Source organism: Delphinus delphis, chromosome 5, assembly GCF_949987515.2.
Source record: "Delphinus delphis chromosome 5, mDelDel1.2, whole genome shotgun sequence".
In the NCBI taxonomy this organism is placed as follows: domain Eukaryota; kingdom Metazoa; phylum Chordata; class Mammalia; order Artiodactyla; family Delphinidae; genus Delphinus; species Delphinus delphis.
Window position 1 is genome coordinate 32,333,574 of NC_082687.1, and position 25,744 is coordinate 32,359,317.

At 39.6% G+C, this 25,744-nt stretch overlaps 1 protein-coding gene across 1 annotated transcript in view; it reads left to right on the forward strand.

Moving 5' to 3' along the window:
* The window catches only part of TRIM2 (tripartite motif containing 2), a 65,409-nt gene that overhangs the window by 30,509 nt on the left and 9,156 nt on the right, over nucleotides 1-25,744 (forward strand). The window contains exons 7-11 of the mRNA XM_060012169.1: nucleotides 11,356-11,459; nucleotides 11,702-11,869; nucleotides 18,839-19,007; nucleotides 20,070-20,140; nucleotides 24,823-24,963. Of these exons, the coding sequence (XP_059868152.1) occupies nucleotides 11,356-11,459; nucleotides 11,702-11,869; nucleotides 18,839-19,007; nucleotides 20,070-20,140; nucleotides 24,823-24,963 (653 nt within the window). The remainder of the gene's footprint in view (nucleotides 1-11,355; nucleotides 11,460-11,701; nucleotides 11,870-18,838; nucleotides 19,008-20,069; nucleotides 20,141-24,822; nucleotides 24,964-25,744) is intronic.

Below are 25,744 nucleotides of genomic sequence, written 5' to 3' on the forward strand. Positions count from 1 at the left end.
CTATTTACGCAGTGTGGGTACAGAAGCCATTGAGATACCTGCCAAAGCAGAGTGGGTGGGCCAGGACAGGCGCAGGATTGGAGCCTCCCAGGCCTGCCACTCCGGTTCTACCACTTATTTCAACCTTGGCCAGGTCTCTCAGTTTCCCTGGCCTTCAGTTTCCATGTCCATAAAAAGAAAAGATAAAAATATCAGCATCTCAGGACTCAGTTCCAAGCTTCATGCCTGGCATGTAGGAGGAGCTAAATAAAGAGAATGATTGTTTTTGCACATGCTATTAGGGCTGTTAGGTGTTCCTTGCTGCCTTTTCTTCTAAAACAATTGACCTTGCTGCTCCCCATTGATCTCCATTAAGAACAAATTCTGTCTCGCATTTAGAGTCTCCTCTCCCCCAGCCACGGGACCCCAGTCCACTTCCCAGGCAGTGTGCAGGCAGTCTGCAAAGGCCCAGATCTGGATCTGATTCTGATTCTCCTTGCCGGCTGACAACTGGCTTGCCCCTTCTTAACCTGGTTTCTTCCTCTGTAAAATAAAGGGAATGAAATATTACCTAACTCTTAAGGTTGCTGGGGGGGTGGAATGAGAAGGAATTCTTATAATACGGCTGGTACTTGCCTATGTACAGTAACTGCTCAGTTAATGGCAGCAATCATTTTACTATTGTTATAATTATCAATCATCACCCTTCCACCTGTGATTCTCACCTGAGAAAAGAGATATATCTCTTAGGGTGTTTTTCCCCCAACTATATTTATTCTGAATGCCCAGCTCCCACCCTACAGGGAAGGGGATACACTCTTCTCCCCTCCTACCCATTGAGAAATGCAGCTGTAGTGATTCACTGGCACTGGTGGGAAGGTGTTTAAATGTTGAAGCATTTGTAAAATGCTTAGAACAGTACCTGGCATACAGCACTAGGTCCAGGTTTATTAATGCTGGAGCTGCCATAACAAAATACCACAGACTGGCTGATTTAAACAACAGAAATTTATTTTCTCACAGTTCTGGAGGCTGGAAGTCCAAGCTCAAGGTGGCGGCAAGGTTGGTTTCTTGGGAGGCCTCTCTTCTTGGCTAGGAGACGGCCGCCTCCTGGCTGCTTTGTCCTCTCATGGTTGTCCCTCTGTGCACGCACACCCCTGGTGTTTCTTCCTCTTCTTAGAAAGACACCAGTCATATTGGGTTAGGACCTCACCCTAATGGCCTCATTTTAAGTCAATCACCTTTAAAGATCTTAACTCCAGGGCTTCCCTGGTGGCGCAGAGGTTGAGAGCCTGCCTGCTGATGCAGGGGACACGGGTTCGTGCCCCATTGTGGGAAGATCCCACATGCCGTGGAGCGGCTGGGCCCGTGAGCCATGGCCGCTGTGCCTGCACGTCCGGAGCCTGTGCTCCGCAATGGGAGAAGCCACAATACTAATAGCATGGATTAGGAGAAGGAATTTAAACCAGACGTGAAGGACCAATACAACTTATCCAAGTTGAAATGGCATCCTGGGCAAGCTACCAGTGTGGAGGACAAAGGCAAGGGGAAGAGGAGTGAACGTGATTAATGTTTTAGGGGGGACACATTCATGAGAAGATGCAGGGGGAACAAAGATCGGAGGGGTGGAAAGTGGCGGGGGCACTGGGGAGAGGAGCTGGACAGGTGAGTGTTGGAGTCCACAGCTCCTTGAACACCCTCTATGCTTTCACACCTGGGTACCTCCATCCATGAATTCTTTCCCCAATTCTATCCTTCCCTCAAGTCTCACCTTGTATTTTAGAATCCACTGTGGTGGATTATTATTTCTGCTGACGTCTTATTTCCTGATGATATTACGCATTACTTGAGGTCAAAGATGACATCTTTAATCATTTATAATCCCCAACCCACAAGAGCACTTTGCCTAAGTACTTTGCCTATTTGAATCGAATCAAGTCATGACTTACTGCATGATTTAACTTCCTGCTCACCACTGTCAGATTCCAGTTTTGAAGCCCAGGGACACACAGACCAGGCAACAAAGCACCAAGCTCAAGGGCAATCATCACATGTATTCCCATGCACAGGACTGTGCTAGGCAGTATTAGACAAACAGTACTGGCCTTCTAAGAACCTGTCTTTTCAAAATCTATACTGTTGGCTACATATGGGGAGAGTTTATATAAATAATTAGAAGAGTTCAACTTTCTTTTACAGTTATAGCTTTGTTTTAGGACTCTAAGCTTGTCTGTACTGTACAGTCAGGTTGTTAGGTGATTGTTCCATGATACTGGAACATTCATGATTAGAACAGTTCCCCCTCTGCATGTACTGAAGTCAGAATTCATTCAAATCCAGCTACACACATAAGCTGGCAACTGGGGTTCTGCTGTTCCCTCAACTGGTCCCACATACTGAGCTTCTTGAGGCCCTGATTTCATGTCGTAAGCTACATAGTTTTCATAAAATATGTATCAGGATTCATTTAACAACCTTAAATAACGTGTGTTAATTTTGTGTATTTGTGAAAGGGAACCATCACTTTCTGTGCGATATAAAGGATTTCCAGGGGTAATTTTGACTCACGTTTTCACCTTCCTCCCTGATTATCCAGCCCTGTAGTTAGATGGGCCCCTGCTGTTTGAGCTCCTACTATGTGCCTCATACGTGGCTGGGTCCTGGTATAAAGGGAGGGGTGAGATTCTGACCCTGACCTAGAGGAGGCCATAGTCTGGAAGGGGACAGGCGTGTGACAAATGTGGTACCTTCAGTACGCGTACCTTCAGAGGCTGGGGTGGGGTGGGGGATGAGGCTGGCAAGCAGCAGGGAGTTAAGGAAGGATCTAGAGATGATATCTAAACCAAAGCTGGCCTTGAAAGAGAAAGAGTCTGTCAGATGAAAGGAGGAAAAGGGAGGTTTAGATGAAGGGAAAGAAGATGAGAAACTAAGTAGTTTCGAGGAACTGTAAATGATTCCATCGCCTGGAGTGTTAAACGAAGTAAGATAGCAGAGAAGAGGTTCTGTTTCCTTGCAAAGGAGCTGAGACTTTGTTCTGTATACCTGTGTTTCCCATAAAGCACTTGAATTCCTTGGGGTACTTGGTAAAAATGAGAATTCCTGAATTCCGTACTGCATTTACAGAATCAGAATCTCTGGGAGAGGGACCAGGAATCTGCATTCTACCAGCTCCACGATGCTTCTGCACGCTGAGGTTTGAGAACCATGTGGGTGATGGGGAGGCACTGAACAGTGTAATGTAATGTAGTGACTTGCTGAGACACTGATTTTTAAAGAGGCTGGGGACATTATAGGGGATCTACTGACAGTGTGCCCCGGGAAGCAGGGAGCTGCTTCCTGTTGCAGTAGTCCGTGTGAGCTGTTACAAGTGCCAGAACTAAGAGTGATGCGCTGGAGTAGAGAGGACGTGGCAGATTGATAACACGCTTAGGAGGGAGAGCGCAGGACTTGAGGACCAAATTGAACTTCCAGCTGTTTGACTTGAGTGATGTAGGGGCGTGAGGTAGAAGCGTGAATGGTTAAAGCTGTGGCCTCGGAGGCTACGCAGCCTTGGGTTCCAGCCCCAGCACTGCCACTTTCCTACCCATGCAGTTGGGGAAGTTACTTCACCTCCAGTTGCCCCTCTCCAACCCTCCACCTCTGAACCCCAAGTCTGATCTCTTTTCTGAGTTTGGTTTTTTTTAAGACTCCACATATAAGTGAGATCATACAGTATTTGTCATTTTCTGTCTGACTTATTTCACTTAGCATAATACATTCAAGGTCCACCCATGTTGTTGCAAACGGTAGGATTTTTCTCCCTGTTATGGTTGAATAATGTTCATACACGCACACACACACACGGCCCACAACTTCTTTATGCATTCATCCATCGATGGACACTTAGGTTGCTTCCATGTCTTGGCTGTTGTACATAGTGCTTCTGTGAACATGTGGGTGCATGTATCTTCTCGAGTTAGGGTTTTTGTTTCCTATGCAAAAATACCCAGAAGTGGAATAGCTGGATCATATGGTAGCTCTATTTTTAATTTTCAAAGGTACTTTATACTGTTTTCCATAGCAGCTGTACCAATTTACCATCCCACCAACAGTGCACAAGGACCAACAGTCCACATCCATGCCAGCATTTTTTATCTCTTGTCTTTTTGTTGATGACCATTCTCACAGGCATGAGGTGGTATCTTGTTGTGTTTTTAATTTGCATTTCCCTAATGACTAGTGACGTTGAGCATCTTTTCATGTGGCCTTTGGTGAATCTTCTTTGGAAAAATGTCTATTCTGGTCCTTTTCCCATTTTTTAATTGGGTTATTTAGTTTTCTGCTACTGAATTGTATGAGTTCTTTATGTATTTTAGATATTAACCCCTTATCAGATATATGGTGTGCAAATATTTTTGCCCATCCTGTAGGTTGTCTTTTCACATTATTTTTATAAATTTATTTTATTTTACTTTTGGCTGCATTGGGTCTTCGTTGCTGCGCGCGGGCTTTCTCTAGTTGCGGTGAGCTGGGACTACTCTTTGTTGCGGTGTGCAGGCTTCTCGTTGCGGTAGCGTCTCTTGTTTGGAGCACGGGATCTAGGCACATGGGCTTCAGTAGCTGTGGCTTGTGAGCTCTGGGGCGCATGGGCTTCAGTGGTTGTGGCTCGTGGGCTGTAGTGCGCGGGCTCAGTAGTTGTGGTGCACGGGCTTAGTTGCTCCACGGCATGTGGGATCTTCCTGGACCAGGGATCAAACCCATGTCCCCTGCATTGCCAGGCGGATTCTTAACCACTGCGCCACCAGGGAAGTCCTTTTCACATTATTGATAGTTTATTTTGCTCATTGACAGAAATGTTTTAGTTTGGTATAGTTTCACCTGTTTATTTTTGCTTTCCTTGCTTGTGCTTTAGGTGTCATATCCAAAAAATCGTTACCAAAGCTTGAGTCAGGGAACTCTATTCCTGTTTTCTTCCAGGAAGAAATTAGACCTGGTTTCAGGTCTTATATTTAATCCATTTCAAGTTAATTTTTGTCAATAGTGTAAGACAGGGGTCCAGTTTCGTTCTTTTTTTTTTTTTTTTTTTGTAGTACGTGGGCCTCTCACTGTTGTGGCCTCTCCCATTGCAGAGCACAAGCTCCGGACACACAAGCTCAGCGGCCATGGCTCACGGGCCTAGCTGCTCTGAGGCATGTGGGATCTTCCCGGACTGGGACACGAATCCATGTCCCCTGCATTGGCAGGCGGACTCTCAACCACTGCGCCACCAGGGAAGCCCCCAGTTTCGTTCTTTTATATGAATATTCTATTCTAGCACGAAGTTTTTTCTCTCTTGAGTATTCTTGGCTCCCTTGTCAAAATATTAGTTGACTGTATATATTTGGGTAATTTTCTTGGCTCTTGATTCTGTTCCATGGGTCTGTTTGTTTTTATACCAGTACCATACTGTTTTGATTACTATAGCCTTATATTATAGCTTGAAATCGGGGAGTGTGATGCCTCCCTGCTTTGTTCTTTCTCAGAATTTCTTTGGCTGTTCAGAGTCTTTTGTAGTTCCATATAAATTTTAGGAATGTTATTTCTACTTCTGTAAAGATTGCCATTGGAATCTTGATAGGAATTTCATTGAATCTATAGATGGCTTTTGGTAGTATTAACATTTTAACAATATTAATTCTTCCAGTCCATGAACACAGAATACCTTTCCACTTATTTGTGTCTTTTTCAATTTCTTTCAATATCTTGTAGTTTTCAGAGTAGAGATCTTTCACAAACTCCTTGGTTAAATTTATTCTTAAGTATTTTATTGTTTTTGATGCTATTATCAGGAAGATCAACATCTTTGTTTCTTTTTCAGAAAATTCATTGTTAGTGTATAGAAACGCTACTGAACTTTGTATGTTAATTTTGTATCTGCATCTTTACTGAATTCATTGAAATCAGCTGTGATGGTAGTATTTACACAATAGAAACGGACCAATGCTACAAATCAGAACTCCTCCCCCAGCCCTACAGCCCCTGCCCCTCAAGAGCCAAATTACCAGGACAACATATAATCATCCTTAGCTTTGAAGGAATGGAGGCTCAGGAGAGCCCAGGAAGGAACCCAAGCCACCTGTAACTCTGATGCCCCTGCCTTTTTAATTGCACGACGATTCCTCTTCATCTAAAATGTCCTTTAACTACTGTGGTTTTCCAAAGTTAAGATATATGACATCTCCCACACCTGAAAACATAATGCATGCCCACTGTGAATGAGCTATTGTCTTACTCTAATATTGAATTGCGAAACAGTCCTGAAGGAGTGTAGGGAAGTGGCTTAGGGCATGTGTTGATTCCTTGAAACGCGGGGATTATTTTTCCCTGCACTGTCAGAGTTTGCTGACTAGAAGCCATGAGCTGGTTTTGTCAGCTACTAAAAAAATCATTGAACAACGGGGAAGCCTGAAGAGGTGGGAGGGAGTGAAAGAATTACAGATGAATTGTTTCAAATTATGCAATTCATCCACCGTACCTTAATGAATTCTTGGGATGTGTTGAATGAACCGCTCATTTGTACTCTAGATCAGTGTGCTCTCTTGTCATATCAAATGGATGTGTAAAATCACTTGGCATGAGTTCAGAGGCTTTACAGGAAGATGTGATATTTTACACCCCTCTTCCCTGCCTCATCTCTGCAAACCATCACCTTCCCTGCCTAAAAGGAAGGGAGAGCATGCTAATTTGGCATCTGAGGTCATTATAGGAACCCTGTCCCCACCCCTTGAGAATCTCATCCTTGGAAACTCCTCTTGGATTTCAAATGTAAAATGATGCCACTGTTATGAGTGTCAGGCACTCCGCTGTGTTGTAGGATGCAACAGAGAACGGGACAGATGTTGCCTCGTCCCCCAGGGAGCTCATAGTTTAGTGAGGGAGACAGTGAACCAGTTAAAATGGAGTTTTCTGAAAGATTTAATGGAGAGAGCATGATCCATGTGAACCCAAAGGGTAATTATCCTCACCTCAGAAGCCTGATATCCTAAGGTCCAATTAGAAGCAATGTGTGTATTTAAAAAATATATAAAGGGTCGGGAGAACCAGGTTTTATTCTTTGCTCTGTCTCTTCCCTACCTTTGTGATATACCTAGCTGCAATTTCTCATCTATAAAATGGAATGATAATATTTATCCTGCTAACTCTTGGGATTGTTATAGGGAGTGCACAAGAGAATGTATATGAAAGTGCTGTAAATATTACTGAACACTTCCTTTTCCCATGATGTAATGTGGGTTGTAATTTACTCAGTCATTAATAATTCATTTAGGGACCCATTCATTCAGCAAACATACGTTAACACGTACTTGGTTAAAGATCCCGTGTTAGACCCTATGTTTGGCTCAATTTCATCCTCTTGCATTATCCCATTCTAAGTATCTAGTTTCATTTAGCATTAATTTTCTTACTAAGTTGGAGTGGGGGTGAGAGGAAATTTACAGTTATTGCTCCCCTATTTCAATCCAGGGACTTATTACCTTACCTCTGTCATCTTCCTGGAGGCAAGGGCAGGAGCACAGATAAGAAGCTGTTGGTTTGAAAATTCATTCTGTGCTTCATAGGCTAGTTTAAAATCTGGGAAGTCTGGGGAAAACAAGTGTAATTATCTTATGGAATTGTTGTCAAATTGTTTATAATTACTTTTAAAACTCACATTACTCATTTTACTAGCCAAAATCTAACCATCAAGTGAAATCTTTTACATCAGAGTAGACAGGAAAAGATTTTATAACTACTGTATATGTTTTATGTTACACTTATATTTGTTACGAAAGAACTAGTTTTTATTATTTAGAATACTTTGTGGAGGGTGGGGAAATTTTCTATAGACTAAATAGTATTTACTAAATATTTTGAAGAGGGATGCATGACCCCAAATTATTTCTAACTTCTGCAATTTCTGTTATTTTATTTTGGTCGCAAGACACTTTTATTTTGCTCCCAAGACACTTTACAAACACTTGGACTTCGGGCATTTCAGTGTAATGATACTATGCTGTAGTTCTGCATCATTACTCAACATTAAGATTTTTCTAGTTTAATTGCTAGTAAAAATAGTCAGCATTAATTGTCCCTCAAGAGTATGCTGGTGGATTTCCTTTAATCCTTAGGAGTAACACTATGTTCCTGCTGTACTTAAAAAAACACAAATAGAGTTTTTTGTAAAAAAAAAAGAAAAATGATGATCAATAGCTCTGACAGGACAAAAGATGCTCATAAGAATCAAGTGTTGTTACGAAAATGCCAACCCCAGCTATTTGGAAACCGGGCCCTGTGGCTAAAAGAGAAAGATTTTTTAAAACAAATATAAAATTTAAGTGGCACTGCCTGTTGCATCTAGCTCTTTCAAAAGTATGTAAGCAATCTGGGACTAACAGATGTGCCTCCAACCCTGTGATTTTTTATTTACACGTGGGGCAGCAGACTCAAGCTCTAGTTAACTTGAGACCAAGAATAACAGGGGGGGCAACGCATCAGCCTGGAGCTTGGAGGGGGTTGGAGAACCTCCTGCCAGCAGTGTGGTCCTCTGCAATGTAGATGTGTTGCTCTCATGGCAGGTACTGAGCATCCTCACATTCATTTCAGACTGGGCAGAATCTTCCTTCTCCTTGGTCCAAATGGTGCTGATAGAGTCCAACTAAATGTCTTCCCAAGTTTTAAAATTATACCCCCAAGTACAATTCTTTCCCATTTATACTGACACTCAAAAATGTGTGTTTATTTCTGCAGAGAAAAAAAAAGTGCTAGTATTTTTTGCTCATATATTTTCCTTCAGCATCACCTCTATTTTTTCCAAAGGACAATTAAATCTTTTTGGCTAAGGCACCCCTGAACTTCTACTAAAGCACGTGTCTCCATTTTTCCTTTCATTTCAAAACTCAACTGCTGCTGCCTGCAGAGCCTTCTCTGAATAGAATAGGCTTTGTCCTTAGCAGGATGGACCAAAGTTTAAACAGAAGAGGGCAGCAGGCAGGTTTAAGGACAGCAGACCAATGCTCATGTACTCTGTGCAGGTGCTTCTTACTCCCCTCCCCGTTTTCAGCATTTCTTTCCCCTGCCTGTATGTCCTCTGAGCCATGGGTGCACTTCCAATTTTACAAAAGCAGGATCTAGAACAGCCTGGGTTTTTCTTTACAGTCAATTCTTCTCCAGTCTCACTGGTAGGACTCTTTTTTATTATGTTTCTTTATTTGGTCCTCAGTTCTTCATCCCACTAATAATTTCCATGCTTCTATTTATCAACCTTTTTTTGTTTTGTTTTGGCTGCGTTGGGTCTTTGTTGCTGCGTGCAGGCTTTTTCCATTTGCGGTGAGCAGGGGCTGCTCTTCGTTGTGGTATGTGGGCTTCTCACTGTGGTGGCTTCTCTTGTTGCTGAGCACGGGCTCTAGGCACGCGGGCTTCAGTAGTTGTGGCTCACGTGCTCTAGAGCACAGGCTCAGCAGCTGTGACACACGGGCTTAGTTACTCCGCGACATGTGGGATCTTCCTGGACCAGGGCTCGAACCCATGTCCCCTGCATTGGCAGGTGGATTCTTAACCACTGCGCCACCAGGGAAGCCCTTTATCGTTTTTGATGAGTTAAGTTTTTATTCTTGAGAGACCCTGGCCTTGCCCCCACTACCTTTTAAAAAGTATTTATAAACTGAGTATTTTAGAAGAATTGTTTCTTTTCCCGGTCCTTCGGTTTTGCTGTACCTGTTAACCAGGTGTTACTCAGACATCAGAAGGAATGACCAAAAGCTAATACAAAGTGGGCACATACCTCCTTCAGGGGCCAACCACCCCTTACCCTGCCACCCACCAACAGATGCCAACGCACCATTTTTAGAGTGTTAGCTGATCCCATGGACTTGAATGCTATAGGGATTCTGTGCAGATCAGGTACAAAGATCATCTCTGCTGAAACATCTGAAATAAAGTAGAATCGTTTGTCCTACAACCTAGAAGACATTCTTTTGAGGATCTGGATCTCAGAGTTTTGTTTCATGTTAGGAAGAGATAGAGAGGCGGTGAGTCATCTTGTTAGGGTCTAGGATCTCAATAAAGCAACTACCCTGTGGGTCTGGTGAGAACCAGGTGATAAGATGGTTCACCCAGCAGTTCTGTTGTTGATTTTGTTCTGAGTTTAATTATATCTCAGTTTTACTTCCTAAATGCAAAAACCAGTTTCCTAAGCAGGCTAAGCAGGGGCTTGACATTGGCCATCGGCAGCATATCTTTTCTACTCTTTCCTGAGGCCCTGCATTGACGTCTAAAAACAAATATCAAGTTGCTATTTTGAATATGAATGAAATGATAAAACTGAGGCATAGCGCTCTCTCTCCAACTATGAAAATTTAAACCTCCTTCCTGATCATTTCTTTTTTTTTTTTATTGTGCGGTATGCGGGCCTCTCGCTGTTGTGGCCTCTCCCGTTGAGGAGCACAGGCTCTGGACGCACAGGCTCAGCGGCCATGGCTCACGGGCCCAGCCACTCTGCGGCATGTGGGATCTTCCCGGATAGGGGCACAAACCCATGTCCCCTGCATCGGCAGGCGGACTCTCAACCACTGCGCCACCAGGGAAGCCCACTTCCTGGTCATTTCTGAGCAAAGTTCCTTCTGTTAATATTTGCATGGTCTTATTAAAATAACTTATAAACACTTCATTTGAAACAAAAACAAACATCTGTTAACTGTAGTCACCTTAGCTTTATTTTTTCACCTGCTTCATCTCTTCCATAAGAAACTCTAGAAGGATGAGAGTATGACTTGGATTAATTAATTTTCTTTTGCCTTTCTTATTTATTTAATCTAGAAAACATGGTCAGGATATCTTTTACAGGAAAGATACACAACTTATGAGATACCGAGTCTTTGAAAATAAATCACTGCAGTGTATGAAAATCAGCCCGCTAGTTTTATAACATCTCTGACCTTACAGTTTGTTAAAAGTGCTGAAAGTCAAGTGTCCAGGTGTCTAAGAGCTGCTGAGTGAGAGGGTGGGATTTTGGCAGAGCTCCCAAATAAGGCCCGCTCCTATAAAGTGTCCTTAATTGTAACATTAGTTTTTATAATTGTGTCTTTGTGAAATCTAAATATATTTTAATCATGTTAATATGCAGCTATAGTTTAATAAGAGAAGATTGGTATTTGCCCCTCGAAAGGTGATTTTGCAAAGACTTTACAGAATTGGTCTGGAAGAGAAGTTTAGTAGAATATGGATTAAGTCAGGGGAGGGGTTCCCCTTTTTTTTTAAGTGTAATTTAAAAAAACATTGCATTCTCAGGCTACCTATAGAAGACTGAATGTTCTCTTGCTGAAACTGAGAAATCTAACTCTCTATTGTTTAATTTTCTGTGCTTTTATCATTTATTTTCAGGAACCAAAGGAAGAAATAAAGGGGAATTTACAAATCTTCAAGGGGTAGCAGCATCTACAAATGGGAAGATATTAATTGCAGACAGTAACAACCAGTGCGTGCAGGTATGGCCCCTAATTGTCTACCTTTAACCACTTACACTGATAAACAGATAGACCTGCATAGTTTCCTACTTAAGACTTAAGATGCAAGGAAAGAAAGGGAAGCTTATGATGTATATATAAGCTATTTTTCAAATAGAGTTTGCATGTTCTGACCTGTAGTACTTATGACAGATGTTCTTGCCTGTCTTTCCCACTCATTTCTATGCTAGTTCACATTCCAATGAATGTAATTTGTTTTCCAGATATTTTCCAATGATGGACAGTTCAAAAGTCGTTTTGGCATACGAGGACGCTCTCCCGGGCAGCTGCAGCGGCCCACAGGAGTAGCTGTGCATCCCAGTGGGGACATAATCATTGCAGATTATGATAATAAATGGGTTAGCATCTTCTCATCAGATGGGAAGTTTAAGGTAAGATTAACTACAACTGGCCAGTCGAGAGAAGGGACAGGAAATACAAGATGAAATTGTCTTTTTCTTTGGATCTAGATCCAATAAAATATTCAGTTTTTCATATGTAAAGACGTCTTGACTTCGTTACATCCAAGATTAATGAAGTGAGAGTCACAATGACATTGTCATAAATCTACTCATGTATAACCTAAATGTGGCTTCATTTTATAAAGCAATTAGTTTGCTCAGTTGCTTTCTTTTATACATTTTAAAAAATACTCTTTTCCATTATAGTTTATCCCAGGGGATTAGATATAGTTCCTTGTGCTATACAGTAAGACCTTGTTGTTTATCCATTCTAAATGTAATTGTTTGCATCTGCTAACTCCAAACTCCCAGTACATCCCTCTCCCTCCCCTGCTCCTTCTTGGCAACCGGAAGTCTATTCTCTATGTCTGTGAGTCTGTTTCTGTTTCATAGATAGGTTCATTTGTGCCATATTTCAGATTCCATATATAAGTGATATCATATGGTATTTGTCTTTCTCTTTCTGAATGACTTCACTTGGTATGATAATCTCTAGTTACATCCACGTTGCTGCAGATGGCATTATTTTGTTCTTTTTAATGGATGAGCAGTATTTTATTGTATACATGTACCACATCTTCTTTATCCATTCATCTGTCGATGGACACTTAGTTTGTTTCCATGTCTTGGCTATTGTGAGTAGTGCTGCTATGAACATAGGGGTGCATGTATCTTTTTGAATTATAGTTTTGTCCGGGTATATGCCCAGGAGTGGGATTGCAGGATCATATGGTAGTTCTATTTTTAGTTTTCTGAGGAACCTCCATACTGTTTTCCATAGTGGCTGCACCAATTTACATTCCCACCAACAGTGTAGGAGGGTTCCATTTTCTCCACACCCTCTCCAGCATTTGTTATTTGTAGACTTTTAAATGATGGCCGTTCTGACCAGTGTGAGGTGGTACCTCATTGCAGTTTTGATTTGCATTTCTCTAATAATTAGTGATGTTGAGCATCTTTTCATGTGCCTACTGGCCATGTGTATGTCTTCTTTGGAGAAATGTCTATTAAGTTCTTCTGTGCATTTTTCAATTGGGTTGTTTGTTTTTTTGTTGTTGAGTTGTGTGAGTTGTTTGTATATTTTGGAGATTAAGCCCTTGTCAGTCACATCATTTGCAAATACTGATATTTTCTCCCATTCTGTAGGTTGTCTTTTTGGGGTTTTTTTTTGTTTTTTTTTTTTTTGTTTTTGTTTTTATAGTTTCCTTTGCTCTGCAAACAGCTTCTAAGTTTGATTAGGTCCCATTTGTTTATTTCTGTTTTTATTTCTATTGCCTTGGGAGACTGACCTAAGAAAACATTGGTACGATTTATGTCAGAGAATGTTTTGCCTGTGCTCTCTTCTAGGAGTTTTATGGTGTCATGTCTTACATTTAAGTCTTTAAGCCATTTTGAGTTTATTTTTGTGTATGGTGTGAGGGTGTGTTCTAACTTCATTGACTTACATGTGACTGTCCAACTTTCCCAGCACCACTTGCTGAAGAGACTTTTTCCCATTTTATACTCTTGCCTCCTTTGTTGAAGATTAATTGACTGTAGGTGTATGGGTTTATTTCTGGGCTCTCTATTCTGTTCCATTGATCCGTATGTCTGCTTTTGTACCAATACCACACTGTCTTGATTACTGTAGCTTTGTAGTATTGTCTGAAGTCTGGGAGAGTTATGCATCCTGCTTTGTTTTTTTCCTCAGGATTGCTTTGGCAATTCTGGGTCTTTTATGGTTCCATATAAAGTTTTGGATTATTTGTTTTAGTTCTGTGGTAAATGTCATGGATAATGCTTTTTTTTTTTTTAAATACTATCAGGTTTACCTCAATTCAATGAAAAACAACAACCTTTAGAAAAGGTTATTAAGAGGCAATTTATATTTCCCAAATTAGCCTACAAGTTGTCATTTATGAAGTTCCTTCTACTTTCTCAGTTCCTATCTATCAGTACTTTCTGTGATAGATGATATGGGAGAAACAGAATTAATATGACATGGTCCCTACCTTTTAAAAATGTAGAAGCCTTTTGAGGAAAAAAGACAAATACACAAGAGATAACAGAAAACAATTCATGTCAGCCTTTAAGCAATCATAAATTGTTTGGTACAATCTAGAACCATAGTGTTATAGCATATGATACAGGAATTGGAGGGAAAAGAAAACTGGGGCCAGCTTCATGGAGAAAATGTGAGTGAGCTACACTTGGAGGGATCCCATCATTTGATGCACTTGCTGTTACTCCCAGCATCATCCTCTGTTTCTTCATCCAGTCAGTCACTGAAGAGTAGAGAGCCCTTTGATGACAACAGAAATCTCTCTTCTAAGGTGTCATCAAAGAATATTGTCATCCAGCCCATTTTCTACATTTGTTCACAAGAAGATTATGAAACACTTTGTCACAGGTGTTTTGAAGGCCGTGTTCACTATGCCTTCCACATTCCCCCGTCCAGGCTTCTCTTTCTGTTGACAACATGAGCTTTAAGTCAGATCAAACCACTGGAATCCCAGCTCTACGGTTTATTAACTGTTTGGCCTTTGGCAAATTATATGACTTCCTTGAGCCTCAATAGCCTCATATTTCAAATCTGGATTTAAAAAATCTGTCTTACAAGATTTGGGCAAGGGTAACATGAGATTTTATTTCTGGATTGTATATGTGCCTTGTATGAAATAGGCATCGAAGAAGAGTTCCTTTCCAGTGCCTCTAATGACCCTGCCCAAAACATGACGTCTGTTTGATCAGCTGTGATTTTGGCTTCATGACCTCATACCACCTCCTGGTGGTCACTCCTTCTTTGTCCAAACTTACAGAGATGATGCTCTTCATAATCGATTCTGGAATTCAGAAGATACACGAAGTTCACTCATTAGTCTCTTATTGGAGGAATTTATATTTTCCTTTTTAAAGTCATTGGATCACCACAGTCACCTCATCATTTTCATTAAAAGAAGTTACTTATGTAATTATTCACCCTCAAGTTGGAGCCTCTGTTTTGCATGGGGCAGCATGTTTTCAATCTAGGAGAATAAAAACTGTCATCTCTAATTCCACCGTATTGCACAAGAATCTTCAACTGTCATTGATTTGTTTTGTTCCACTAGAGATTTGATGACTCTGTATGATGGCCATATACACAGGAAGTTCTTTTGCCTTTCTGCATCTCTAACTTCCTCCCCTTCTTTTCTGTTTTCATAATTGTATTTGTGGTAAGACATACCCAAATATGACAGCTTTAACATCAATAGAATGAACACTGTTTAACGACCTCTTGAAAATACCCTTTTAGTTTGGAGACAACCCATTTGTTCTGGTTTCCTACCTTAGCAAAACAATGACCTGTCTTTTTCAAATTTAGAAACTAACACTAAAATAGTTACTGAAACAGTTTTATATCTACTTTATTGAAACACTTTATCTCTAATATATTAAATTGAAACAAAGGTTTGATATTTAAGAGAGAAGCGTTTCCTAAATTAAGTATTTTTCACTCAGTGATTCAGTGTTCTAAATGTAATAGCCTTTCTTCTTGGAAGAACTGGATTCTGATAGTTGGAATACTGTTGGTAACAATTGGAATAAACACGAAAGAACACTCATGCCCCCTAGAGGATTGGGGGAATGGATATGGTGTAGTTTCATCATATTCCCTTTTTTTAATAGATACTGATCAAAACCCAAAGGGTAAAAGGATAGCAAGTGAAAACACTTTTGTAGTTTAATGGGATTTCCTCCAAGTCTGATGGCCATGAGCATAAACAGAGAGAGACTTATTTTCTTCTTTGGTGGAATTCAGTAAAATTAAACAGGTGCTCAGAAAGACAAACTTTTAACACAAATGTGGATTCTCTATATTTATTCCTAGTAGTTCTAGGGATACAATTTCTTATCTCCTTTTCTTTCTTTTACTCACCAATTTCTTAGCCCTGATTTTCATTCCTCTCTGCCTCGAATTTTTTGCTTTCCATCTTCCCTCCATCTAGGAAACTTTTGTGACCCCAGAACAGATGCAGAGACCCCTGGCCACCACGTATTCTAAAATATCTCATCTCTTCCCTCTTCAATTTAAGGACCTATTTGTTGAGTTAAATATTTCATTTAACTTTTCCAAAGCCAGGGTGTAAAATATCCTTGCTTATTGTTCTGTTTAAGATGGCGGACACATTGTCAGGACACATTGTCTTATTTCACTTGGTAGAATCTAGTGCAGCTAAACGGAGAGTGATGAAAGGAAATGGAAGGAAAAGAGGTTTTGGTTCAACATTTAAGTTTTTTCTTTTAGAAGTGCACTAGTTCTCATTATATAATAGAATGGCACTTGTCCCTTATTTTCTGTTTTTATGCTACATAGTTATCATCCACTTGGTATTATATGGCTGAGTCATTCTAAGTAACAAACATTGTTCATAATATTAGGTAGTGATAATATTCTTGTTAATACTCAAGAGTTTCCTCTCTTCCTTTTGATTTCTACGGACATATCTTCCATTCTGACATGAAAGAGAGTATATATATTTTTTTGCAAGCTATTATGTTATAGTCTCTGATCTTTGGGCTAGATTGCAAAATCAGAATTAAATTAACCAACAGATTCCCTTGCAAGAATGCCAGTGTTTCCTTCCTAAGTAAATGTACCTCTTTATTCTAAAGAGATCAAATCTGAATCTCAGTCATTTATAAACTTACAAGATCCTACAAAGTCTGAACCTCCACTGTGGAAAGGTCCCCATCCCTCTCTCCATACTCTCTCTGCACGTATCTTCCTGTGTTTGGGGGAAAGAAGATAATCCTGCGAGTCAAGTATAATGTCAGCTGGATAGGGTGGGAGAGAAGGAGGTCGTGCTTGACAGTCTCCTTTATCCTTCAGAATCTGCACGACCCAGGAGGTAAATAACATAGCTGCCAGTTTATAGATGAGGAAACTGAGGTTCAGACTGGTGAAAGAAAGGATGAATTTTGCTTTGAAAGTTTGATCCTGGTCGACTGGACTAACTGTGGTGTCATAAAAATAATTAGGAAATCAGGAGGTGCTAGTTTGGGGTTTCTTTTTTATCTTTTTTTTGGTTTTTTGGTTTGTCATTGGTTGAGTTTGAGGTGATAACCTGTAAAATAGGCCATGACTAAAGATATGGATTTGAGAATCTTACACATGGAAGTGAAAGTTGATGCCATAGCATAAATGAGATTTTAGAAGTGTGTAGAGTTGTGCTGTCCAATATGGTAGCCACAAGCCACATGTGGATACTGATTTCTTGAAAGGGGGCTGGTCTGAATTGAGATGTGCCGTGAGTATAAAATACACACTGGATTTCAAAGACTTAGTCCCCTGAAAAGAATGTAAAATAGTACATTAATAATTTTTATATTGACTACATATTGAAATGGTACCTTTTTGTTATATTGGGTTAAATAAATACATAACTAAAATGAATTTTCCCTGTTTCTTCTTCTGTTTTTTGATGTGGCTACTAGCAAACTTTAAGTTACATATGTAGCTTACATTACATTCCTATCAGACAGCATTAACAGAGAGAGGGAAAGTAAGGGGACTAAAACAGAACCTTTGAGAAGGTAATTTTTTTTAAGTTTAAATTTTTAAGTTAAAAAGTAACACATGCAAATAGATTTTTCAAATAAGCCTACAGAGAAGTATAAAATAAGAGTTTTTCCTACCTTCACTAATATCACTTCGGAAGATATAAACACTATTTGGTTTCTTACTTTCTCTTCCAGGAACATGTATACATACAAGCACATATTTAATACAGATGGGCTCAGACTACTCACTGTTCTGTACCTTGCTTTGTTCAGTAATATATCTGAAGGTCCTTCATAAGGACCTCCATAAAAGGACCTTCATAAAAAGGTCCTTCAAAAAAGAGGGTAGGCGCTGTGTCTAACTCATCTTTGTCTACCAGGTGCCATGTAGTGGGTGCTCTATCAGTGTTTGTAGAATTAGTGAACAAATGGGTGAATGAGTAAAGTACTACTTTATAAATACTCTAGAAGATGGAGGTAGAAAAGTAAAGGTATAAGACATGTATTTTGCAACAAACAGACATTTATATGCATACTATAGTCTATTCAGAAAAATGAGTAAGATTTTAAATGCATATTGTTTAATAGAAATCTAATGCTTTTTTGTCATTTTAAAATACTGTGAAAACTGGAACCAATCATCATTATTACCTGTAACAATGCTAGACTTTGGAAGTTAATATATTGAACAAATATTTGTTGAGTACCTGTTAGGCACCAAGAAGTGTGCTAGGCTCTGAGTACACAGTGCTGGATAAAACAGACATGATTCCCACCCATGTGGAACTTAATTGTAGTAAAGTTCAATGGCAGATGCCTCGGAATTTCGATATTAATTACAACATATAATAATGACAGTGACTGCTTCCCTTTAATGACTGCTTCCCTAACATGTGCTATGCTCTACACTAAACACTTTACCTACTTTATTTTACTTAATACATATTCCAGAAATATCAATGGAAGTGACTGATGTCATTTTTTGACGTTTTTAATATATAAGGAATCTGAATCTTAAGAAAATTAAATCCATTTGTGCTATATCAGGTGTGTCCGAAGCAAGTGACAGGTGTGGGACGGTCTTCCTACTCCTCACTCGGTGATCTCTTGCTATACCACACTGCCTCTTTACAAGGGAACTGTGGCCCTAGTTAAGGAGATTCTAGAACAATTTTGGTAGTGATTCCTTAAAAAAATGATTTCCTATAAATATCGGTAACAGATAATGGAGGTGACAAAGACAGTTTTCCAAGACAGACGCTCATTGTGGCCCTGTGCACCTCTGTTTGAACAGTCAAGTAAATGTTTGCTGACACCAGTGTCTGTCTTCATGTTCTGGAGTGCTTTCAACTTCATTTCTGCACTTGTTTCTAACAGACAAAAATCGGATCAGGAAAGCTGATGGGGCCCAAAGGAGTTTCTGTGGACCGCAATGGGCACATCATCGTGGTGGATAACAAGGCGTGCTGCGTATTTATCTTCCAGCCAAACGGGAAAATAGTCACCAGGTTTGGTAGCCGAGGAAATGGGGACAGGCAGTTTGCAGGTACACTCGATGGTAATATGTAAACCCCCTTTTTTATGCCTCTTCTGCTCACATTTGCATGATGTTGGAGCATGCTGAAGACGCCTCCTCCCCAGTGTTTTTGCTGGCTTTGGGAAAGATACTGGGGATGGAATCTAAGCGGAAGCATGGTTAGATGCTGCTCAATGACTCCGCCCACAGTAAGTTCAACTGCAGCGCGTGTGTGGCTTTTATTGGTGGCAGTTTACAACTCAGAAGTCTAACCTTCGAATATTAACATTAAATAAAATATAAGCTTTAAGAAAATGTTTTTTAAATAAAAATGTTTGACGAACCATGGAGAACCTCCTGGTTCCACCTGGCTGTAGCTTTATTTAAAGAGCTTCTGAATGAGAATACTTTTCACCTGTCTAGGTGATTATACGAGCGCAGGAGTTGAGAATATTTGCTAAGCACAGGAAGGGCGGTCTCTTTTCCTTCTTTTTCTGGTGTGCCACTTTGCAATCACTTCGTTTTTTACATCTGCAAGAAGAGGCTGAAAACAGTTGATTAATTTTCTTTTGGAAAGGATGCTTTTGGCAATTCGTGTTAATTTGCATAACCTTTCTTTATGCTTTGTCTCCAGTTCTGCCAGGTTCTGAATGTCACCCAAAATTACAAAGTGTGGGTTTCTGCTCTACTTGAAAAAAATGTTACATATTGGTGCTAAGAGTTACCATGTCTCTCCTCGGTGAGAGCTGAGGGTCCTATATGACTATCAGGGAAGCTGGCAGATGTGACTTTCAGATGGTGGTGCGGAGAATGATTCCTGATGCTTATTGCTCATTCCACTTCATGAGGGCTGCTGGAACTCTTAGCTTGATCTGGAAGAAGGCAGAGTAGACAGCCACAAGTGTAGAATGCTATCGAATTCATGTTATCTGGAGCCAGAGGTCAGGCTGAATGACCTTCAAGGACTGAGTTTACGATTCTTTGTTCTTTCTTAAATAACTAAGTTAATATATGAAGTTTCGTAACTACTGTGTTGTTGTAATCATTTTAGTTATTATGGTCATCACATATTTTTTCCTATCTTTATTTCAGGTCCCCATTTCGCAGCTGTAAATAGCAATAATGAGATTATTGTTACAGATTTCCATAATCATTCTGTCAAGGTACCATAAACACATCGATTGTTGTTAACTTTTAACTGTTTTTATTGAGGACTCAGTCTGGGAGAAAACATAACACTCATATATACACACAGGACCTAGGGGAGGTAGCCGAAAAGAGAAGATTTTTGTTTCTCCTTAAAGATGCGGGTTTTAATTTGGACATACAGACTTTGGAGAGTCAGAAAAGTGAACAAAATATGGTGGCAATAAGTTTTTTAATTTGAAACTGGTGTAAATGGAGATAACTTGAAAATGAAATTCAAAAAAGCAGTTGCTTGGGGGCTTCCCTGGTGGCGCAGTGGTTGAGAGTTCGCCTGCCGATGCAGGGGACACGTGTTCATGCCCCGGTCCGGGAAGATCCCACATGCCGCGGAGCAGCTAGGCCTGTGAGCCATGGCCGCTGAACTTGTGCGTCCGGAGCTTGTGCTCCGCAATGGGAGAGGCCACAGCAGTGAGAGGCCCGCGTACCACAAAAAAAAAAAAAAAAAAAAGCAATTGCTTGAACTTAGAGAGGCAGAACTTTCTGAAGCTTAACGTTTCGTGGCTATTCAGTAAATTAAAATGGATCACTTTCTTCAATTTTCTGCATTATAAGACCTTTCAAACAAAATTAGATATCAGGACTCTGCTACAGCAACAGATTTGGGGAGGGAAATAGCCCTGGCATGCATTCATGTAGTGTATTTCATACATCTTAGAATCCTTTCACACACTTGGTGTTCCTGAGAAAACAACGCCCACCCCCCTCTCCCAAATAGTGTAGTACATCTTTCTTACTAGGTAGAGGAGAGAAGAGAGATTTGACCTTTATTATAAGCAAACCAGGAAATACTAAAGTGATTGAAAACCAATGTCTCACTTACCGAAAAGAGAAAATGTTTAATGACATTCTAGACCAAGCTTCTCAAAGTGTGATGTGTGTTCCATTGAAGGGGAGGCCAGGTGGTCCTGGGCAGTGCACTGGCAGACATTTTTCTTTTAAGTGTTGTGTATATATTTTTAGAGTTACCTTCTGTTTACATCAAGTCATACTGGTTTGCACTTATAGAAGTGATATAAAGTTTTCCTTGTAAGGAAATTCATTTAAATTTTTTAAAGTGAGGCATTTCAAATGTGAGGGAGGATAAGAAAACAGCACAGGTGGTAGGCCAATGACTGAAGTTTGCACTTAGAGACAACCATTGAGCAACAAAACTTTAAAAACAATTTGCCATTGTTGACAGCTAGAATAGCTAGATGGGGATAGGATTTTAACACCCTAAGGTACTCTCTCTTCACTGCTTCATTTCCCCATCTCTTCCTGGAAGAAGGTACTTTTAACCTGAGTAAATGGGAAGGCCTTGAGCTTTTGAGATGGGTGTCAAGTCCCTGTGCAAAGAGGAGAGCACAGTGGGCCATGGTGACGGGGCAGGATGAGGGGAAATGGTGCCCGCTGCTGCTTACTTGTAAGGCTGCTTCCTGCCATGTAGTCTCTCCAGAGTTGCTACCATAGTGGTGGGGCTCCATTCTCATCTCCCCGCCTCTCTCAATGCCCAGCCTTGGTAAAAGGAAGAGGACAGTGGGAAAATCTTTGGAGGAGGAGAGAAACAGAGAGCAAAGAGGCAGCAGGGCCTGTGCTTGTGACGGTCCTCCCAGGGGGCTGTAACAGTCCTGTGTGATGAACATAACTATAGAAGGATAACTTGGCTATTATTACGCTTCCTGCCCTTCACTCTCTTTATAGAGGAATCCTTCGTTTAACTGTAGCGCATTCAATGAGAAGAAAATGCATATAGATCTTAACAGTGTCAAAGGCCAGCAAAGCCTGGCATAGGTGCTGCCTACCCCCACCAGAAGACAGTGATGTTAATCAGGTTGCTCTTTTCTACTAAGCACACCTGTGGGCTCAGAGCCTTCCCCGTCCCAGTGCCCCAGGCAGCTCTCTGAACCACCTAGTGTTGGTATGTGGGAGGGCTCCTGTTTACCAGCCCTGACGGGTGCTGGAGGAGGAAATAAAACATGTGAGTGACCAGAATGCAAGGCAGGAGCAATGAATGACTTTTAAAAAATAGGTACATATAAAGTTCTATAGGTATCCAGAAGAAAGTACATGTCCTTGCTAAGATCGTCAGGGAAGACTTCCAAGTGGAGGTGGTATTGAGGTGAGCAGAATTTTGAAATCAGAAAAGGATTATCGTCCAACTTATAAAAACTTGCTATAAAAATTTGTTATCAAAAAGCAAAGCTATAAAAAAGATTTCATCTCATACTTCTGCCTCTTAATATGTTTTCATCTGAATAATTTATAAATAATGGAATGCCATTTTTAGATGGGAAAAATAGAAAATATGTGACATCATGATTAAGATTATGAAAAACACTTCAAGTTTTCAGTACTGTAGAGGCAGTTTAGTTATTTAAACTCAATTTTCCTCTTATTTAGAGGGAAAAAAACCCAGTCATTTTGTTTTTTCTCTTCTCTTTGACAGTTGTTGCCATATAGCTCTTATGGACTAGTTGGGCTTTTGTTTCCTATATAACACAGGGCAGTTAACAAGATTTCTAGTATTCAAGTTACTTCTATGTTGGTAAATGTAAAAACCAGACCTATAGGTCAGGGCTAAGGAGTGGGCTAGTTAGTTCTTCAGCTACCTTCACTTTATACCTTTTTCTCATTGCAAAACAGTTAAGACTAAATTTGGCTTTCTCCATTATTTCAAAATGGAGCAGAAGCACGTAAGCTGTTTGAATTATGCCAAGGAAAACATACTAACTCAGAAAGATAAACACAAACAAACAAAAAAATTATTTGTACAACTTCTTTTTTCATTTTTGTATTGGAGTACAGTTTGATTTACAACGTTGTGTTAGTTTTCAGGTATACAACAAACTGATTTTGTTATACATGTATGTATCTATATATCTATATCTATTCTTTCTCAGATTCTTTTCCCACGTAGGTTATTACAGAATATTGAGTAGAGTTCCCTGTGCAATTGAGTAGGTCCTTGCCGATTGTCTATTTTATTTATAATAGTGTGTATATATTAATTCCAAACTCCTAATTTATCGCTCCCCTGTACAACTTAATAAGGGAAAGATCAGAGAATAATCAGTCATGTCCTCGCCAGCATACAAACACTCCTTTTGGTCTTTAAAAGTAGAATGTTTATGTGAAGGAGATAAAAAGAGTCAGGAAAGATTTTAAATGATATTTTAGGAAAAGCTGGTTCCTATCTCTGTCCTTTCCAAAGAACCAAAGAGGTAGCTTACTTACTTGGCAAGTATGTAATTAATTCAGGAAGTGGTCATGACATTTTTTTACCTTAAAGAATGTTTAGGCTTTAAAGATGGAAATGTCTCACTTTCCCATCATAAGAAACTAAAAGAGGAACTTCCCTGGTGGTCCAGTGGTTAAGACTCCATGCTTCTGCTGCAGGGCATGTGGGTTCGATCCCTGGTCAGGGAACTAAGCTCCCGCGTGCTGTGTGGTGTGGCAGAAAAAAACCCAAAAACCAAAAACAAAAAGACAAAAAAAGAAACTAAAACAAATAGCATCATTTTAATCTTTTATAACCACAGAGATGGCAATAGGAGAATCTCTAAAAGGTCCTGAGATCATCTTCAGATTAGATCTGTGCTCAGACATAGAGACCTCTCTCAGGTCCATATTTTAGGAACCTTACCCTCATGGGTGCCTGGTGTGTAACACTTTCTGATTCGTTAATGAGTACTTCTACACGTGTTGCATGATAATGGAAGCTTAAAATAATTCCCGAAGACGTTTCAAAGTACCACCAGAATCATCAAGATAAAATCATGCTTACTATAGTGTTATCATTAAACACATATTAAAATTTTAATTTTCTCAAGATTAGTAATCTGAGTAATCTGCAGTTGATACATATACAGTAACACTCTATTAATAAGAATATTTAATTAAGCACAACAGCCCAGTGCTTGACCATATCAGATATTAGAGAATTTGAGAGTTCTTAAGAGTTCTGTTTAGCCCCGACTTCTGTCAGCCTCCCTCTCTCATGGGCTCTATTCATCAAAGCCTTAGGGTTGTGTAAACTCTCTATTCTAACTAAAATATATTCTGAGAAAATCTATTTTAAAAAGTCCTTTTCTTATTCCTCACCTGCTGCCATCACACACACATACACGCACACACGCACTCACTCATTCGATGAATTTTCCTTATTATAAATGTGTGGTCCAGCCTACCACCCTTTCTTGTTATGTTGACTTAGTAAAATGGTAGTAAATTCTGAGTATCTGGCTTAACAAAAAGCTCTTACTTTCTGATTCAACTTTGAGTGATCATCCATCTTGTTAGAAATACAATGCCTGTTCTTGAAATTAGCTGTTTATTTAAATGCAGAAAGAATAATGTTGGAAATTACAGCTCTACTTACTCGTATTAGCTTATGTTTTTATATATTTTATAATTTATAACAAAAGTCTTTTCACATAGTAATATAACCAGATATAAGCTAGAAAAAGAAGTGGTTAACAAATGCTAAATCAGATTTAGACAGTAAATTGGGGAACCACAAGTGAATGGAAGTCTAGCTTATAGACTTCCCCCCTCTTTTTAAAGAATGTCTTAAATAACCTGCTCAGATATTTTTAAAAGCCATAATGTTTGCTTAACTATTTTAATTTAAAATAAAATAATCTTAAAATATTTCATACAGGTGTTTAATCAGGAAGGAGAATTCATGTTGAAGTTTGGCTCAAATGGAGAAGGAAATGGGCAGTTTAATGCTCCAACGGGTGTAGCAGTGGATTCAAATGGAAACATCATTGTAGCAGACTGGGGAAACAGCAGGATCCAGGTAGATTAAAATACGGATTTATTTGTTTAGAATGATTGGTGTTTGTTGAAAGTGGAGAATCGTCTGTACCCCAGACTGGAATGTTTTCCATTTGTTCATTGATTAGGTAATTAGACTGTAAATAATCAAGCTAAAGAAGGTGGAGTAGAAAAAAGTCAACATATTACCAGAGTGAAACCCTCTAAATCAGGGATTCTTAGCGTGTATCCCACACACCCCAAAAGCATTTGTAGCTAGAATTTAAGAGATCCACTGAACAAAAATATTACATCATTATTTTGACTAACTTCTAACTGAAAATTATAATTTCCTTTAATTATGAATATAGGCAATAATCACAGTACTTATAGTGATACCTATAACTTTGTCACCAAGAGAAATTACAGAAATTTTCGTATTACCATCGTAGACGTCTCGAATTATCATTTATACTGATCACTACTTAAAAATTACAGTCATCATTACACCTATCGTTGTTCCTTGTTATTTAATGTGTTAATTTAAAAAGCACCCATATTACTATATCACAGTTCTGTAGCACTTTGATGACTCTATTTTAATATAATTGTTTTCCTGTATAATCCCATGTATTTTGTCCTATGCACTTAAAAACATTATTTTGCTAAATAACCCATGAGTCAAAGAGGACGTCTCAAGGAAAATTTAAAAATATATTGGAGTGAATGAAAATGCAAATATTGCATATCCGAGTTTGTGGAATGCAGCTAAAACATTGCCGAGAGGGAATTCTTTTCCCCCAGCTCTATTGAGATGTAATTGA